The sequence below is a fragment of the Silene latifolia genome, chromosome 6 (genome assembly GCF_048544455.1).
Source record: "Silene latifolia isolate original U9 population chromosome 6, ASM4854445v1, whole genome shotgun sequence".
Lineage (NCBI taxonomy): Eukaryota > Viridiplantae > Streptophyta > Magnoliopsida > Caryophyllales > Caryophyllaceae > Silene > Silene latifolia.
In genome coordinates this window covers 137,678,421-137,695,851 of record NC_133531.1, presented here as the reverse complement: position 1 = coordinate 137,695,851, position 17,431 = coordinate 137,678,421, and the positions used below count along the sequence as shown (strand labels likewise).

Here is a 17,431-nt window from a genome sequence, read left to right as displayed (position 1 = left end):
TACTTCATCTCGTGCTTGAATTTATTTCGGTGAAAATCAGGGAATTGTGACGGTTGCCCATCTGAAGTCACTGATATATCTTCAGAACTGATGGGTTCAGATGAAATAAATCTCTGTATGCTGTGTTTTTACTGTAACAGTAATTTGTTTATACGACCAAAGTAGTAAGAAACGCAAACATCTTACTAGAGTGGATAATGTAATTTCAGATTCGATATCCAAAATAGATCATTAACTGATCGATAGTGTTGAAAACTAGTCTACTACTTTAGTTTGGTTCCTGTATTCAAAACCCGTCAATATCAGTTTGTCGACGACATTGAGTCCGTGTCAATGAAATTAATTGAAAAGCTGTAGTTATCAAGCTGACTACATTGCTATGACGTATTTGGCAGTTTCCTAACAAGTCTAGGATTTTGCTATTAAAAGAAATGTATACAGACAGCACTATGGTTGATTGGTTGGTGGAAGTTCGATTGAACATCAGAAGATTCATATACTCCTTCAACTTGACTATAGCCTGTATTTATATTTGGATTTTTGCCTTTTGGCCGCAACGATTATTAGTGAATATTGACTTGTCAACCTTCACCCGCTCGGCCTCATTGAGCAACTCCAATTCAAGCTACGATGTCTTGTAACTTGCATTTTTACATTGTTTTTTGGAAAAATTGATAAGAATACTCTCAACTATTGCTGTGCTGCTCAAAATACACTACACTACGTTTTAACTACCAATATACCTAACAATTATACTACTTCGCCTATATTGTAATACAGTGACCGATAACCTGAAAAGCAGGTCAACTTTATCATAAAACCTGTTTTAACCTCTTTACCCCTCTTTTAACCTCTTTCTCCTCTCTTTCTTTACCTTTTCAAATTCCACTTAATCAAGCTTCTTCAGGACGCCATTGATGAAGAAGCTCTCATTTATTCATCATTAATCATTTTTCTTCCTTTATTTATCATTAATCACTTTTCCTTATTCATATTCTGGTCGCAAAAAATCTGGTGGTTCATCCTCTTTATTGGCGCACAATGACACGGGTAAAGCTCATCCTTTTCTCTTCTTTTTTTTTGTATTTTGATGCTTTGATTATTGATTATTTGTTGTTGTTTGTTGTATTTTGCAATTTGTCAATTAATTTGAAAGTTTCCCTCTTTCGATGTTCATAATTAGGGTTTTTTTGTTCCTTTTTTTGTGGTTTAATCTAATACATTGATATTTAATTTTTTAAATAAATTTATAATGTTATTATTATATAGGATGATAATTTAAAGACAGTGACATTGAAATTCTGGTATGGTGGCTACTTTGTGAGGGATGCAAATTCTTTGGTATATATGGGTAGGACGTTTAGGACAGCTGGTGTTGATCCTGATGAGATGGGTTGGTTTACCTTGGTTGAAGAAGCTGAAAAATGTGATGGGTTTAAGAGGGGTGTAGATGGTATATTCTTCTTGAATGTAGGTGAGGGCTTGAAGAGAGCATTTGATGATAGAGATGCACAAATTATGTGTAAATTGGTCAAAAGCGAGAGTTGTTGAATGTTATGTTATACCTCGAAAAGATGTTGGTCGATTAATGCTTTGGATAGAGGAAGTTGGTAATAGTAGTGTTGTTAATAAACAAGCAAAATTAATACCAAGGAGGAAGGTTGATGCCAAAAGTGTTGGTAATGCTTTTCAAAAGGAGGGACCACCTGAGTCATCCTCTTCATTTATAACCCTAAAACAGCTAACCTCAGCCACTCATAAACCAACATCTAAAGCAGCCTCAGTTTCTCAAAAATCAAACTCAGCTCCTCATAAACCAACTTCATCTGTTCATAAATCAACCTCAGCTCCTCATAACCCAACCTCAACTGCTTTCAAATCTCCCAAAAAATGCTCTATTAGAAGCTCATCTGTTGTTAGGACCTCCCCAAGATTTGCTTCTAAAGGAATAATTCTTTGAAAAAGCCTCTAAAAAACATCTCCAACTCGTTGAAGATCTACAACCAGACCAAACATCAGTTATTGACATTCCTGGACCATCTTATGATTTCAATGACATTACAATAGCAGATCTGTTTAATGACTATGAAACAAATGCTGATAAAGCTGGCTTGAATGGTAATGATTGGTCTGATAATTTAAGTGAGGGTGAAGAAGAGGATCCAGGTTATGTTCCCGAAGAGGATTTAGGAGATAGTGATGATGATGATGATTTAAGTGAGGGTGAAGAAGAGGAATTAGCTGATGTTGTGAATGATGTGGAAGATGATGATGATGATGAGCTACATGAAGCAAGAGTGAAACTAAAAGCTTGGAATGCAAATGCCTTGAAGATTGCACATCAACTACAGATCAAGTCGCATTTGGTAAGCTTATCGACCAGAAACTTTAAATAAAGCCAATTCTTCAAAAAAATGCGAGGTGCAACTAAGTGATTATGATGATAGTGGAGATGAGGAGGACACTCCTGGTGAGAGTGATGAGGAGAGTGTGCCTGGTAAAAGGAAGAGTTGTAGTGTCCCCCGTGGTTAATGATAGAACCGATTACTCAAAACGAAATGGCGTGTAGGGATTAGATTCGCAATCGTGATTTGTTCAAGGAATCATGACAAGGTATGCGATGCTCAAGGTAGGGATCTAACTTTTGATATTAGTGATAAAACACATGGTAAAAAACTTAGGGTTAGATGCAAAAAAGGTTGTCCCTTCAAAGTATATGGTAGTTGGGACAATAAATCAGCTTCATTTCTTGTGAAGACAGTGGATCCTAAACACACTTGTCGTAGGACAATGGAAAGTAATAGACAACTTAAATCTACTTGGCTAGCAAAACAGTTTCTTGATGTATTTAAAGCTAATCCACATTGGCCAGCCAAAGATATCATAGAAACTGTGAGGAAAGCATATAAGGTTTTAATCAAGAAAGACTTTGCTTACAAAGTCAAGTACTATGCACACAAACTGCTTCATGGTTCAATGAAAGAACATTATAGCAAGATAGGGAGTTACATTGCAGCTCTTGAACAAGGCAACCCAACTAGTACCTTCACTTTGTTTACCAACCCCACTGTAACATCAAACCCTGCAGTATTTCAGAGGTTTTTTGTTTGTTTTGATGCTGTCAAGCAAGGGTGGCTACTTGGTTGCCAAGGAGTTCCCTAGGGCAGAACATAGGCATTGTGCTAGGCATATTTTTGCTAATTGGCACAAAACCTATAGGGGTGAGGAAATGAAGCTTCATTTCTGGAGTTGTGCTAAGGCCTACAATGAGGCTGATTTTGAGGATGCACTACAAGCTCTTAGGGATACTGACCATAAAGCTGCTGAAGCTTTCATAGCATGCCAGCCTCAACTATTTTGTAGGGCATTTATTCAAACACACACAAAAAATGATGTGATAGTAAGCAATATGGCAGAGACATTTAATGCTTGGATCATTGATGCTAGAGTCAAACATGTTATTTACATGCTTGAAGAAATAAGGTCTTCCTTGATGCAGAGATTGGTTGAAAAAAAGAAAGAAATGGAGGCAAGCACCCATGTTGTTTGTCCAAAGGTGCAAGAAAGACTAGAAGTGGAGAAGGAAAAAGTCGCACAATGTAAGGTTTTGCCATCTAGTACAACCATCTTCCAGGTAACATATGGTATAGAAGCCTTCACTGTTGACATAGAGGCAAGAACTTGCACATGTAGAAAATGGGATCTCACTGGTATCCCATGCTTTCATGGTGTGGCAGCTATCTTTGATATATCATGTGAGGCGAGGGATTATGTGCATGACATGTATAAAAGAGAAGCATATCTAAAGTCTTACAATCTGTCAATTAGTCCATGTCCAGGCCAGAGATATTGGCCAAAGGTAGATTTGCCACTGAATCCTCCACCTATTAAGATAGGACCTGGTAGGCCTAGGAGGAAAAGAAGAAAGGACCCATTTGAGGACCCTAAAAAACCAGGGAAGTTAACCAAACATGGTATAGAGATGACTTGCTCTGTTTGCAAGTCCAAATCTCATAACAAAAGAAAGTGCCCTGATAAGGACAAACAAGTACCACCCCCTCCAAAGAGGCCAATGGGAAGACCTAGGAAATCAGTTGGGTCATTTGTCAATGAGACACCACAACCAACCTCTGAAGATCACCATAGAGCAACAGCACAACCAACACGAATTGGCAGGGGAGGAAGAACAATAAGGACTTCAAGAGGTGCTGCCAATGTAGGAGGAAGAACTGGTGTCAGAGGTGGACAAAGAACAGGTAGAGGTGGAGGAAGAACAGTAAGAGGTGGAGGAAGAAGGGTAAGAACTTTTGACTGAAAATTATATGTACTTGTATCAGTGAATATATATGTGAATTGTTAATGCTTATTTTTCTGTCATTGCAGGCTCCACAAGGACATGGAGTTCTTATTGATGAATCAGGAAATGCTTATACAAATGTAAGTGGATAATTAACTATTTTCAACTATTTTCAGTAGCTACAATCTGTTTATGGATAATCAACACTTTTCATTGGTTTCCTTGACAGGATGTGGGGAGCACTAGTGGACCAAGGAGCATTATGGATTGGATCAGTACTCAACAGTCAGTCAACCAGTAGAAGAATTGAAGAAAAATGATTGATAGATGTGGTTTTGTAATTGATAAGAACAATCTATGTAATATTACCATGTTTTAGGACATGATTTTCTTAAGTCTTCTGATGAAAAAAAACACCTGTTATGGTTAATGCAATGAATGTTATCAGTGTAATCAGACAAGTTTTTTTGCCAAGAAATAGAATTGCATTACTTCAGAAGATTGTTTTCATACATTTATTCTCGCTTGAATACATTACAAGTTCATCACCTAAACATCCAACTAAATGCAAATATAATCCAAGATGCTATTAATCCAAGCATTACAATTTTCACCCAGTTGGAATGTTTATCTACTTCAACCTTCAACTTCATCACCTCTAATTTCAGTTTTTCATTCTTCTTTTTCAGTTTCTGCAATTTTGCCTCACAAATATTCATTTCATCTTCACTTTCAGGATGCATTTCCTCCTCCCAATTGAAAAAACCACAACTTTTCTGCTTCAACAAAAAAATGAACAAAAAAAAATCACTATAACAGCAGCACCCAAGTTAGAACAACAAAATAGATGAAATAATTAACTTACAGGCCATAATGGACACCCATAAAACTTCTTTCCGACATTTGGTCCCTTATTCGCCGTCTTCAAAACAGCAGCCAAGTTATGGTTGCAAAAGACGACATTCGAAGTTTTCGCACCCATAGAATTTGATGAAGAGGATGATGGCCGTTTCATTTCAGCGAAATAGAATAGAAGGGGAGAGTTTTCTTACCGTTGCCAATGGAGGAGAGACAAAAGCTTTGGTTTTTTTTTTTTTTACAGTGAATTAGGATAGAAAGGGGAAAGATGGAGTTTTAAGGAGGGAGGAGGAGATACATAGTGGGCCCCACGTACAATAACCTACTACATCAGGTTTTAAATACACTAATTCTATTCAAAGTGGAGTAGTATAATTGTTAGGTATATTGGTAGTTAAAACGTAGTGTAGTGTATTTTGAGCAGCACAGCAATAGTTGAGAGTATTCTTATCAATTTTTCCTTGTTTTTTTATGCAACAAAACTTTTTAAGCTACAACGTCTTCCAATAATAAACTACATTAAATTTAATTTTAGCTTAAAAACGCCCAAATAACAAATAAATCAGAGAGAACGGGGATTAATAGAAATTATTCTTCCTCATCTTAACATTATCGGAAAAATGGCTTTTAGAAAATACTAGTTGTTGCGCCGCGCCCTCACGGGCGCGGAGCCCCAATTTGGACAACTGTTTATGAAATCCCGATAGGCATATCGTGTAGGTGTTGTGCTTATGTGTATAGAATAGTTTGTGAATTACTTTGCCAATCTGGGTCAAACCACGCAATGGCCATATTGACCGCCTGATTGCATTATTGTGGGTGAGCAACTGAGCATCATCATATAGGATGAAAGTCATAATAAAGGTATGAATATACATGGTACATAGGATTATGATGGGACAAAGTGGAGAATGTATACAAGGAGAGGTAGTCATGCATAAAAGAGTTACTTGTACACTAATTATTTGAAATGCCCTTTTTTTCCGGTATCCGGTTCAATTTTCTTCTTCGCTGTAAGTTCTTGAATTGTTCATCTTTCTCATCATCACCCTGAGCCGACGAACCTTGAGCTGACGAGAGCAAAAATGAGAATGGTTGCAGATAAGGATAGACACATAATGTCAATCGTAATCTCTAAATTAAGGGTACAATTTTAAAGGACAGAAGTTTAAAACCTGGAGTGTTGTGCGATGATGTTGCCAATCATTGCCACTTGTTGATTAAATCGTTCCTTAGCTCGCTACAGATTATTAACCTCAGGATACAAAGAGGAAAAGATGAGAAAAGGAAAGGAGAAAAGGCGGAGAATGAAAGGAAGAAAGAGGCTAAAAACGAAAGGCGTGAAGTGAAAGGAGAACAAGAGAGGCAGGATGAAAGGCAGCCTACACATTTCAGCTAGCATTCAATGAAGCAGGTCACATAAAAAGAGGTCATCTTAAGTCCAAATAATATTTTTCACAGTAACAGCATAACTAAACAAATAAAGATGCACACTACAGTTAGTTACCTCTCACTGTCCCTTTTGGCGAGGCTAGACCTATGAATATCGCCCTTTTAACCTGAACAATCCAGCCTTCTCCTTGTCTCTGCCTCGAATACCCACTCATTTGAACAACTCCCCCAAAATAAATAACAACTCAGTATAAAATTAACTCCAACACCAAGAAACGGGTACGATCCACACAGAAAATGAACAGGGAGATAACTTAACGATCCAATAACCAATCAACAGATGTTAAATACAATCCCATATTGAGTTCAATTTGTAACCAAACAGCACACGTTAACTACAATACCATATTGAGTTCCATTATTGTTCCCAAAAGAGATACAAACCTAAGGTAACTTATATACCCGTTCTGTTTCTTGGCAAAGTTTGAGAGAATCAAGATCTATTAAACTTGCTTCTATTTTTTTCGCAACACATTTTACAGATAAGCTTATTGTATTTCTGCTGAATAGGTACGGCTTATCTGTTACACCTCATTATTTATTGCATCGTATTTTTTAAACAAGAATCCCAGTGATAAGTAGTTAGTTTCAATTATCATTTTTATATAGAGTAATGACACCATTAACTGAGTTTTTTAAGTACGGAAAGACTAATACTCTATGTGTGAATAGAAAATAGACAGCAAAATTTTGACCTGAACTACATCCTCTCCATTAATCACTGCCAAATACATTGCTTTGTTGTAGCAATAGCTAACCTTGCATCAATTTGGTTGTAAGGTTGTCCCTGAAGGGTCCATTCTTTGACAGCTCCAATATTGTTGACATTGCCTCAGTGTATCACATTATGCTCCATAACAAGACGATCCCTTAAAGTGGCCCTTTGACTGCAAAATTAGTAATGTAAATTAATATCTCAGAACACTTTTTTTGCTTTTTGATAATTCAGATATACTATTATTGACCTCTCATTATGTATATGAGCATCGGGGGAGTAGGGGATAAAGAGGGAGGATGGGCGAGGTGTGAAAAAGCATCGTTGCTCATATTATTCTTCAATAGCAACATGTTAAGAAAACGATCTTTCTATTTGATAGAAAAAAAAATATGAACACCACGAGATCCAAATAGAAAATAGTAAAATCTACTATTATTTAAGAAGTTTTAGTCCAAACACATCCCTAGTTCCTAGTTTCCAAATGTTGCTTCCATTTTCCTTTCAATTTTCCTGCACCTTGGACGAAGTCTATGAGCTAAATATAAGGAAAACTACTATATGGAAATGTCCACACCACTCATAAATCAGAGAAATTTCCAACAAATAAAAGAGTCAAATCTATGAGCCAGATAATCATGTAAAAGCCGCTAACTTTGAAGGACTCTACTCATGTACACCGCCGGTTCTACCATTAATGAGAACATAATATAACCACCATATGCCGCCACTTCCCAAGAAAAGAAGAAGTGAACACTTCCAAACCTCCTTTTCAAGTGCATACTTCTGCACATAACATTAGGCATCACTCAAATCAACTAAATACCAAAAGGCGAGGGTGTTTAGCATCGGGGTGGGAGCGACATATTAAAGTTTGTCTATCAGGGTGTGGATGGTGTGGATAGAGTGGGTCAGATGATTTGTGCTAGGCCAGTTTTTCTAGGTTTACACAATACTGTATGAGGCATTTTCTATTGCAGTGCATACTTCCCGCACATAACATGAGACATCACCCAAATAAAATCACCATTCATCAAACTCAATTATCCACTTGGACACGGTAGATACACATATCTGGACCTTATTTCACAACAATTCAGATCCGTCAATAGGCATATTGCGTCCATCTCCACACTACGCATACGGAACAATGAGACATCTACCGAAAGAAAGAATTCAGGTGTGAGTTCAAAGTACGGTATACAAAATGACGTTAACCAAAAAACATAAAATATACACGTCAAACTAAAAGAAAATTAACTAAATATTACCGTAATCCTTTCCAAACCAGGTGACAAGGGAATTATGAATGAGATAATTAATGTGAGATGATAAAGCTTGAAACATCGATCATACAAGTTATCCACGACATACAAACTCCAAAGGGTAAATGTTATGTTTATCAGTCAGTTAAGAATAACAAACACAAGTATATAGTGAAACAACGGTTTGCTAGAAGACTAAAAGTCAATTTAGACGACTACAATAAGCCCATTGAAAACGGCAATCAAACAAATGTTGACATGAGCTCACCACTGATTAATTGTGGTGCTGATCAACAGAATTAACAGTACATTCAGAACATAGACTATTCAATTATTGAGAATTGAGTTGGCAATCGGGTGTAATACCCGCCCTTTTAGGGACCCTTTGACCGTCGTTGACCGACCTTGGGAGCGGAGGTAGTCTTAAGAAAGTATGCCAAAACCTGTTTGAGCTGCGTGTTAAGGGTGGTACTCGATAGAGTAGAGGCTACTCGATCGAGTAGCTAGGGTACTCGATCGAGTAGGGGGCCACTCGATCGAGTAGGTTGGGTACTCGATCGAGTACCGGGTTTTCAGCGAGGGTTTTATATCGCGTTTTGTTAAATCCGCATATCACTTCCGCCACTTTCCTCCTATCCTTCAGTCGCCCGTTTCCCTTCCCTTCACCTCAAAACCTCCATGGAAGCCTTTTTGAAGATCTTTGAACCTTGGGAGGGCGTCACTGGTGTCGGGTAGCGATCTCTTGCTGAGTTTTCCCTAATAGGTATGTCACAATCATCATCTGTGCCTTTGTCTCTATAGTTAGGGTTTGCTTGTTAGTAATAGATATTTGTATGGTGGTTATAGGCTTTGCTTGGTCGCTGGATATGTTATCTGTCGGCGTGGATTGGTTGCGGTTGCGTAAAGGTAGGTTCGCCTACTCAGTTTCTGTAGATGGTCTAGTGTGTCGGTCGTTGTGGTAGTATTGTGGTTGTTTGATATAGTAATTGTGTGTGTTGTGATTGTGGTTGTGATGGCTGTTGATGGTTCTCGAGATGCGTTCTCGGCTGAGTGGGGTCACTTGCGGGAGTGGCTTCACGCCCTAGTTTCGCCCTTCGTGGAACCCGCCACGGAAGGGGATGTGCACATTAATGGACAGGGTTATCGCTCGGTATGATGAGCGGGGCTTAGGTGGGAACGGCTGCGGTCCCCCACTGGCAGGGCTGGTCCAGTGGACAGTCAGTGACAGGTTTGGTTGGATTATTGTGATTGCGGTTGGGACTGATGTCATTGTTTGTATTGTTGTTTGTAGTTGCCATTGTCTTATCTTATCTCAGTACTGACCTTGTCTGGTTGTTTGTTTGTTATGTGTCTGCCGTGATCCCTTATGGTGAGCAGTCGGTCTTAGCAGGTGTTGATGTTGTGGACAGCTGGAGTCCGGGCGGGGATGAGTCTTCACGAGATTTGTTTATAGTAGCGAGTAGCTTCTGAGTTGTACCTTTTACATCGTTTGTTGTTTAAACCGCTTGTAATATAACTTAATAGTTCTTTTATTGACGTTTGATAATTACTTTCCTCGGGCAACCGAGATGGTAACGCCCTTATATGCTCAGGAAGGCCTAGTTAAGGCTCCTCTGGATATGGGGGTGTTACATCGGGTCACTTAGGTCGTTATACATTTAAGCAGCAGTCAAAGTTCCAAACAACCTAAACCAAGTTAACCAACCAATGTCCACTCCAACCCAGTCTTATGTTCACAACTCCTTCCCCAAGAAGTAACAAACCCAACCGAGAAATCAAAGATCAAAATAATAAACAATAAGCAACATAAAAACTAACTAAACTCATGTAGTAACTTACATAATGATTAGTGAGGCTGAAGTGGCTAAAAAATGATTATTGTGTACTCAATAAGACAACCAAGTACAATGAGCAGTGAGCTAAGTGTGAAACAGTACCAGGCAAGCTCTGAAGATCGAGTAAATAACGACCTTCCATAAGAAATCTTGACCCATGGAGTTGAATATCATCTGTTTGAAAGCAGGAGTTCAACGGCTTGCTACTATCTTCTTCACTCCTGCCACTACTGCATTTACATCTCCAGGGTCTATAGCATCACACTGAGCACAACAAAAACCAAGTCGGATTGTTAGAGACCGAGATTCTGATAAATCTGACTCCAGTTTAAATCACGAGTATCTAAGTCACTAAGTCAGTTCAGGTCATTACATTTGCGTTGAAATGTCCCATTTGGAATATGGTGAATCCTTGTTTTACAGTATCAACAAGTCCTATAGTTGAAGCCACAATTAGGATCTGAGTTAAAAAAAACCCAAACAAGTTAATCAAAAGTATAAGAATCAAATTTGGAGGAAGCATTAAGTTGAGTCGATCAATACCATTCCATAAGCATAGCATATACTGAATTAGGCCACAAGGCTCACCTGCTTGAGATGAGCGTGAAATCATCCCCCGCTATGATCATGTGAGGTAAGGGCATATAAAATTTTGTCAATCCTCTTGCATTATTAGGAAAAAGATTTTCCAGTTCTTGAATTAGATTTTCCATTTCTTTCTTTCCGGTCCCTGAAATGTTCAAAAAAGCAGCACATCGTGTCATTGAAGGATAATGAAATTTTTATGAGTAAATGCATGGTTTGGAGAGTATTCATGAACTCACAAGGATAATAATCTGCACATTATTCTTCTTGATAAAATGATCTACCGAAATCAGTAGTCCGTTTCCTAGGAAGGTGCGTAAATTTCTCCCATTCTCTATTTTCGTCAAACCTGTGTAATTTTGAAAAAAAAAATTATAAAATAGAATTCATCGCCTGCAGCTGAAAATAGAGACTAAACGTGCACCACTTATAGCTGAAAAATAATAAAATTGAATTAATTATCCCATTCTCTATTGAAGTCTATGGTCTCAATAACGTGCACCACTTAGAAATCTAGAAAAGACATGTTTATCGCAATACAAAAATACCCAGTATCAACAGGCTAAAATATATATATATGCAAGTGACTAACCAGCGAATGAAGTACATCGGCCTGCCACTCATAGCAAGCAAACACAAAATCCATTCTTCCCTTATTCATATTAACACCCTTGACAAACGTTGAATCCCAGCATGTTCCGAATTATATTCGGTTCCTAATATCAAAATGAAACTCAGTGGTTAAACCAAAAAGCAGCAGAGATAAGCGAATATTCGCGAATATTCAGACATTAGTCGGCGACCCAATCACCATACTCAGCAACGACACCTCATACCTATTACCATTACACACACCAAGTATTGTTGCAGCAAATAAATGAGGCTCGGTTTCCGCCTTGTACAAGCATAAAGCAGTTCAAACTGAAAAACAAGATATTATTGTTATTACTCATATCGGTAACAAGCATAAAGCATTAAAGCAATGGCAACAACAATAATAAGAGTAATACTAATCGGCAACAAACCCAGAAAAAAATGAAAAGGACGAGCTTACCAGTTCTAGATAATTGGAGATGGGAGCTAAAATCATCGGCTGAGTTCAGATTAGGAAAAGAAAGGGAGAAATGAATCGTTGTTCCCGCAGTTGTCATCAAAAGCGGCATCGTCATTGCCATCACATCAACACCTTATCGTCACTACCATGACACCAAGTCCTCATCGCCAAAGCCGCGGTCTGATATTGAATGAATAGATAAACACGGATAATAAATTACCACAATACCAAACTGATTAAACAAGGATATCAATTGATCACCCTAATTTCGACCATACAAATGATTTTCCCGATATGAAGGAATTGATCTTCGTGTGAGGATAAGGGGATACGAAAGAGCATTGTAATTAGACTGATGAAACTAATACGAAACTGAAACTAAAACAACTAAACTTGAAACTGAAAAACAAGATAAGGAAAGCCTAAAAGAAAGACACTAAAAATTAATCAAAACCCTGAAATTCAATTCAACAGCACAACAACCTAATATATGAGCAAAAAAAGCCCACGAAATGCTGATCAAATTCAAAGTTATAAACAAAAAAACTCAGGAAAAGAAGTCGAAATAATGAACAGGGAATAGGAGAAAGACGATGTAACCTTAAAAGTGTTGCCATCGGCATCATCAGGGGTTGTTCCGTCGTCGACACATCATCAGCACCATCATCGTCACCCTGCCATCGTTATTGTGATGTGATATTTAAGGAGAAAGGGGAAAATGTCACTGAGATGGAGTTATAGAGTAAAAGAATTGAGTAGGGTTTTCTAGAGGCGATGAGAATAAGCGGATGAGAAGTGATGAAGAAAAAATGACGAAAAGTTGTGGCTGAGAGTATAGCAGAGAATGTAAGGTGGAGATCTAATGGGTAAATCTAAGGATAGAGGGAGACTTTGGATGTTACTATTTATTGATACAGTTCACTCAAGTCCTCCCTTTTTAAGAAGTAAGGATGAGACATACTAACCACCTAGCATATTTTATCATGACCATGCAAGTAAGCACACATAAAGTTCAGTTAGTCTTGCTGAAGACGGGTCGGAGCAAATGACGGGTAATGCCACTCACAAAACGGATAGGGGGGGACAAGGTGGGGGCACCCCCATGTGCTTCTCTCTCTCCTCTATTTGGGTCATTTGTGAGAGGAAATGGTATCCGTCACTCCAAAGTGACGGATACGTGCCGTCACAAATGAGATTTTGTGTTACAGTTAATGGTTTTTTTTAGACAAACGTGTACTATTTGATATATAAACTAGCAAAGAGGAGATTACATACTAAACGATTACAACTAAGATAAACAAAACTAATTACCATACAAACATAGGGAAATTACATACCCCTAAATTACTAAAAAAAACGAAAGTAACGAGGCTAAAATTTCAAGTGGAACTAACTGAAAAAGAAAGACGGTATTTCTTAAAAGGCGAATGATAATAGTCCTCAAACGAGAGCGAATCAACTTCCTTTCTTTTAGCATATTCAACAAATTACGACTTTTTCTGTGTACCTGCAAAAAAACAAAGGTAATTTGTTGACATAACTCAATGATCTCTTTCTTGAATTGGCATCAGACCTAACCATACGCCCCCGGTGAATGGAAAGCTCCACCTTGCGACAACATTTCCTCCTCGAGTTCTCCTTCACTGCAACAAATTGAAACTGAACTGTGGATACCATACTAAGGCCCTGTTCTTTTGGACTTAAAGTCACTTAATTTAAGTTCACTTCAGATCCTATAAGTTCAGTTCTGATCAGAACAGGTCCTATAAATTTCATATCCTATAAGTCTGGTTCAGTTCAGATCTTATAAGTTCAGTTAATTTCAATTCAGATACTATAAGTTCAGTTCAAATCCTATAAGTAATCGTAGTATAATGTATGAATAAACCAATGCATATAAAGCGGAAAAACATTATTATCTTACCTTGTGTTTTAGACTATATTTTCTTATCAATGTCCTCTCTTGGTTGCCCACTAATTTTTTGTACTACTACTACTACTACTACTACTACTACTACTACTACTACTACTACTACTACTACTACTACTACTACTACTACTACTACTAATAATAATACTAATAATAATAATAATAATAATAATAATAATAATAATAATAATAATAATAATAATAATAATAATAATAATAATAATAATAATAATAATAATAATAATAATAATAATAATAATAATAATAATAATAATAATAATAATAATAATAATAATAATAATAATAATAATAATAATAATAATAATAATAATAATAATAATAATAATAATAATAATAATAATAATAATAATAATAATAATAATAATAATAATAATAATAATAATAATAATAATAATAATAATAATAATAATAATAATAATAATAATAATAATAATAATAATAATAATAATAATAATAATAATAATAATAATAATAATAATAATAATAATAATAATAATAATAATAATAATAATAATAATAATAATAATAATAATAATACTCTTGTGGATTATTATCATGGTCTTCTTGGTACTAATACTTATGTTCTGCCCTTGGATAAAAAGATTTTATTTAGTTAGGATAATGTGTGAAGGAGGTGGATATGACTGCCCTTACTAAACCTGTTGAGAATGAGGAGAAAAAAGCTGCTCTTTTTGCAATTGGCTCTGATAAAAGCCCAGGATCTGATGGGTTTTCTTCTGTTTTTTGCAAAGCTAGCTGGGATACTGTTGACCCTGATTTCTATAAAGCAGTTAAAGCTTTTTTTTCACACAGGCAGGATGAATAAGCAGGCCAACTCCACTCTAATTGATTTGATCCCTAAGAAGAAAGTAAGTGCTTCTGTGAAGGACTTCAGATCCATTTCTTGCTGTACTACATTTTATAAAACTATCAGTAAGATTTTATCTGCTAGAATAGCTTATGTGTTATCTCAGTTAGTGGGTCCAGAGCAAGCTGCCTTTGTCAAAGGTAGATATATTCAGGAAAACATCATGTTGTCCTGTCATTAGTCAAAAGATATGAGAGGTCCTTCCTTAGTCCTCGATGCTTAATCAAAGCTGATATTCGAAAAGCATTTGATTCTCTTCAATGGGTTTTCATAGAGAATATGTTAACAACTTTAAATTTTCCTGCTCAATTCATCACTTGGATTATGGGCTGCATATCTAGCTCATGGTTCTCTCTCAAGGTGAATGGCTTTGTGCATGGTTTTTTTCAAGGGAAAAGTGGGGTCAGGCAAGGGGATCCCCTCTCCCCTTACCATTTTGTTCTGAGTATGGAAATACTCTTCATGTACCTTAGGAATATATGCTTAAAACCTCAGGTTTCTTTCCACCCAAAGTGCTCTAAACTTGGTCTAACATATCTCATATTTGTTGATGATCCCATGATCTTTACTAGAGGGGATGTTCCCTCTGTTACAACTGTGTAGGATATTCTTGCCCTATTTTCTGGTTGGTCATGGTTGTATGCTAATGTTGAGAAAACTGACATTTACTTTGGGGGTGTTTCACCTACTATCAAGGATCAGATTCTACATGCCACTGGGTTTTCTGAAGGGAGCTTCTTTTTCAGGTATCTTGGCTTGCCCTTAAATACTGCAAGAAACACAGCAGACATGTATGGTCCTCCGATAAACAAAATTCAATCTTTTGTACAACATTGGATTGCCAAGTTCCTTTCTTATGCTGGTAAGGTACATCTCATTAACTCAGACATATTTGGTTTGGAGAACTTTTGGTGTGCTAGTGTATTACTACCTATAAGTGTCATTAAGCTGATCAACAAATTATGTAAAAACTTCTTCTGGTCCACTGATGGTACAAATAGGAAAGAAGTGCTTAAGGGATGGCCTAGCATATGCTCCTCTGGGCAGAGGGGGGTCTTATTGTAAAACTACGGTTTTATGAGCTGTTGGGTACTCTATCGAGTAAGGCTTACTATGTCGAGTAAGTCAGTTTTGCGTACAAAACAATGTTATGTCTGATGGGTACTCTATCGAGTAGGGGCCACTCGATCGAGTACCTCACTTACTCGATCGAGTGCGTCGGGTTTTACGGGTTTTTGGCCGGATTTTGATAGCAATGCGAGAATGATATAAAAAGTATTTTTCGTCAGTTACTTTTACTTTTTACCTTATTCTAAGTTTCATAAAGAAAAAACAAAAGTTACGTAGCTTTCCTCTCTCCTATTGCTATCAAATCCTAGGGATTGAGTCGTCGGAATCCAGAGTTCTTTACATCGTTTAGACCGTCGTATTGTGGATAAAATCCTAGTATTGCTTTTATATTGTTTCGTTAGTTTTGGTTAAACCCTAATTGGGTAATTTAGGGGGTTTTGGGAGTATTATTGGTATTAAATTGTGATTGTATGTTTATATGTTGATAAGAGGTGATTTCATAGAGGAGCGTTTCTGATCTGTTGTTGTGTCGATTTGTGATGATTGCTTTTCAGGTAGGATTTCCTACTCAGTTATTGTTTACATGATTATGAAATGGTTGTTGGTTGCTGGTTAATGGCCTTTATTTATATCGTAAATGAATTGATATTGTTTGTATTGTAATTGGTTGTGGTTGTTTGTATATGGTACGCGAGGTGCGTCCTCGGCTGAGTGAAGTCACTTGCGGGAGTGGCATCACGCCTTTGATTCACCCCTTGTGGAACCCGCCACAAGAGGGGATATGCACATTAAGGAACATAGGTTTGCGCTCGGTAAAGATGAGCGGGGCTTAGGTGGGAACGGTTGCGGTCCCCCACTGGCGGTGTGGATTACTGATTGCGACCGTAATCTGGCAGGACTAGACCTTCAGGCTAGTCAGATGATTAGTGATGTGACGGAGTTGGAGATTTGCATCTGTGTATTGTTGTTGTATATATTATCTTATATTGTGTATGCAGTAACTGACCTCGTTTAATTGTTTTAAAAACTGCGGTTATCCATTCGGCGATGGTGAGCAGTTATTGAGCAGGTATGATTTGGATACGAGAGGGATTAGCTGGGCATGAGTCACCACGAGTCACTTAGAAGTCTTCCGTTGTTGTTCGAACATTTGTTTAATTTAGTTGGTTGGTTTTTGGAACAGTTGTACCGTACTTTACAGTTTTGGATTTGGTCATGTAATTACTTTAAACTTATTTATTTAAAGTACGTTCTTTGATGGTCTATTTGATATACATTGCCTCGGGTAACCGAGATGGTAGCACTTTCATGCATTAGGTGGTCTTGGTAAGGCACCTTGGTGTATGAGGGTGTTACAAAGTGTTATCAAAGCGACGATTTTGGAACCTGTAACTAATGAATTTAATGAACTTAGAGAGTCAAACTAAAATGAACCCGGGTAGGAGTTGTTAGGAGCTAATGCAAAGACTTGGGAGACGTC

At 37.2% G+C, this 17,431-nt stretch overlaps 1 protein-coding gene and 2 long non-coding RNA genes across 3 annotated transcripts; 1 reads left to right on the top strand and 2 right to left on the bottom strand.

Moving 5' to 3' along the window:
* Positions 1–6,161: 6,161 nt before the first annotated feature.
* LOC141585803 (uncharacterized) lies at positions 6,162–7,270 on the bottom strand. The gene is made up of 3 exons (XR_012519423.1): positions 6,663–7,270; positions 6,331–6,395; positions 6,162–6,225 (listed from the first exon to the last, which is right to left on the bottom strand). It is a non-coding gene; the product is annotated as an uncharacterized LOC141585803 (long non-coding RNA).
* A 3,569-nt stretch (positions 7,271–10,839) lies between these two features.
* On the bottom strand, positions 10,840–11,691 carry LOC141585802 (uncharacterized). The gene is made up of 4 exons (XR_012519422.1): positions 11,600–11,691; positions 11,247–11,356; positions 11,011–11,152; positions 10,840–10,882 (listed from the first exon to the last, which is right to left on the bottom strand). It is a non-coding gene; the product is annotated as an uncharacterized LOC141585802 (long non-coding RNA).
* A 2,961-nt stretch (positions 11,692–14,652) lies between these two features.
* Positions 14,653–16,538, top strand: LOC141588794 (uncharacterized). Its single transcript, XM_074410219.1, has 5 exons — positions 14,653–14,741; positions 14,830–15,020; positions 15,272–15,375; positions 15,484–15,747; positions 16,506–16,538. Exons 1-5 carry the CDS (start codon positions 14,653–14,655, stop codon positions 16,536–16,538), a joined length of 681 nt encoding a protein of 226 aa, XP_074266320.1.
* The last annotated feature ends 893 nt before the right edge of the window (positions 16,539–17,431 follow it).

Bases quoted from the DNA above. Each gene is read 5' to 3' on its own strand.
- LOC141588794 (XM_074410219.1), top strand. From the start codon at position 14,653: ATGACTGCCCTTACTAAACCTGTTGAGAATGAGGAGAAAAAAGCTGCT. The intron at 15,021-15,271 runs GTAGATATATTC...GTTTTTTTCAAG, and splicing joins GCAAGCTGCCTTTGTCAAAG to GGAAAAGTGGGGTCAGGCAA. The intron at 15,748-16,505 runs GTACATCTCATT...ATTGCTTTTCAG, and splicing joins TCCTTTCTTATGCTGGTAAG to GTAGGATTTCCTACTCAGTT.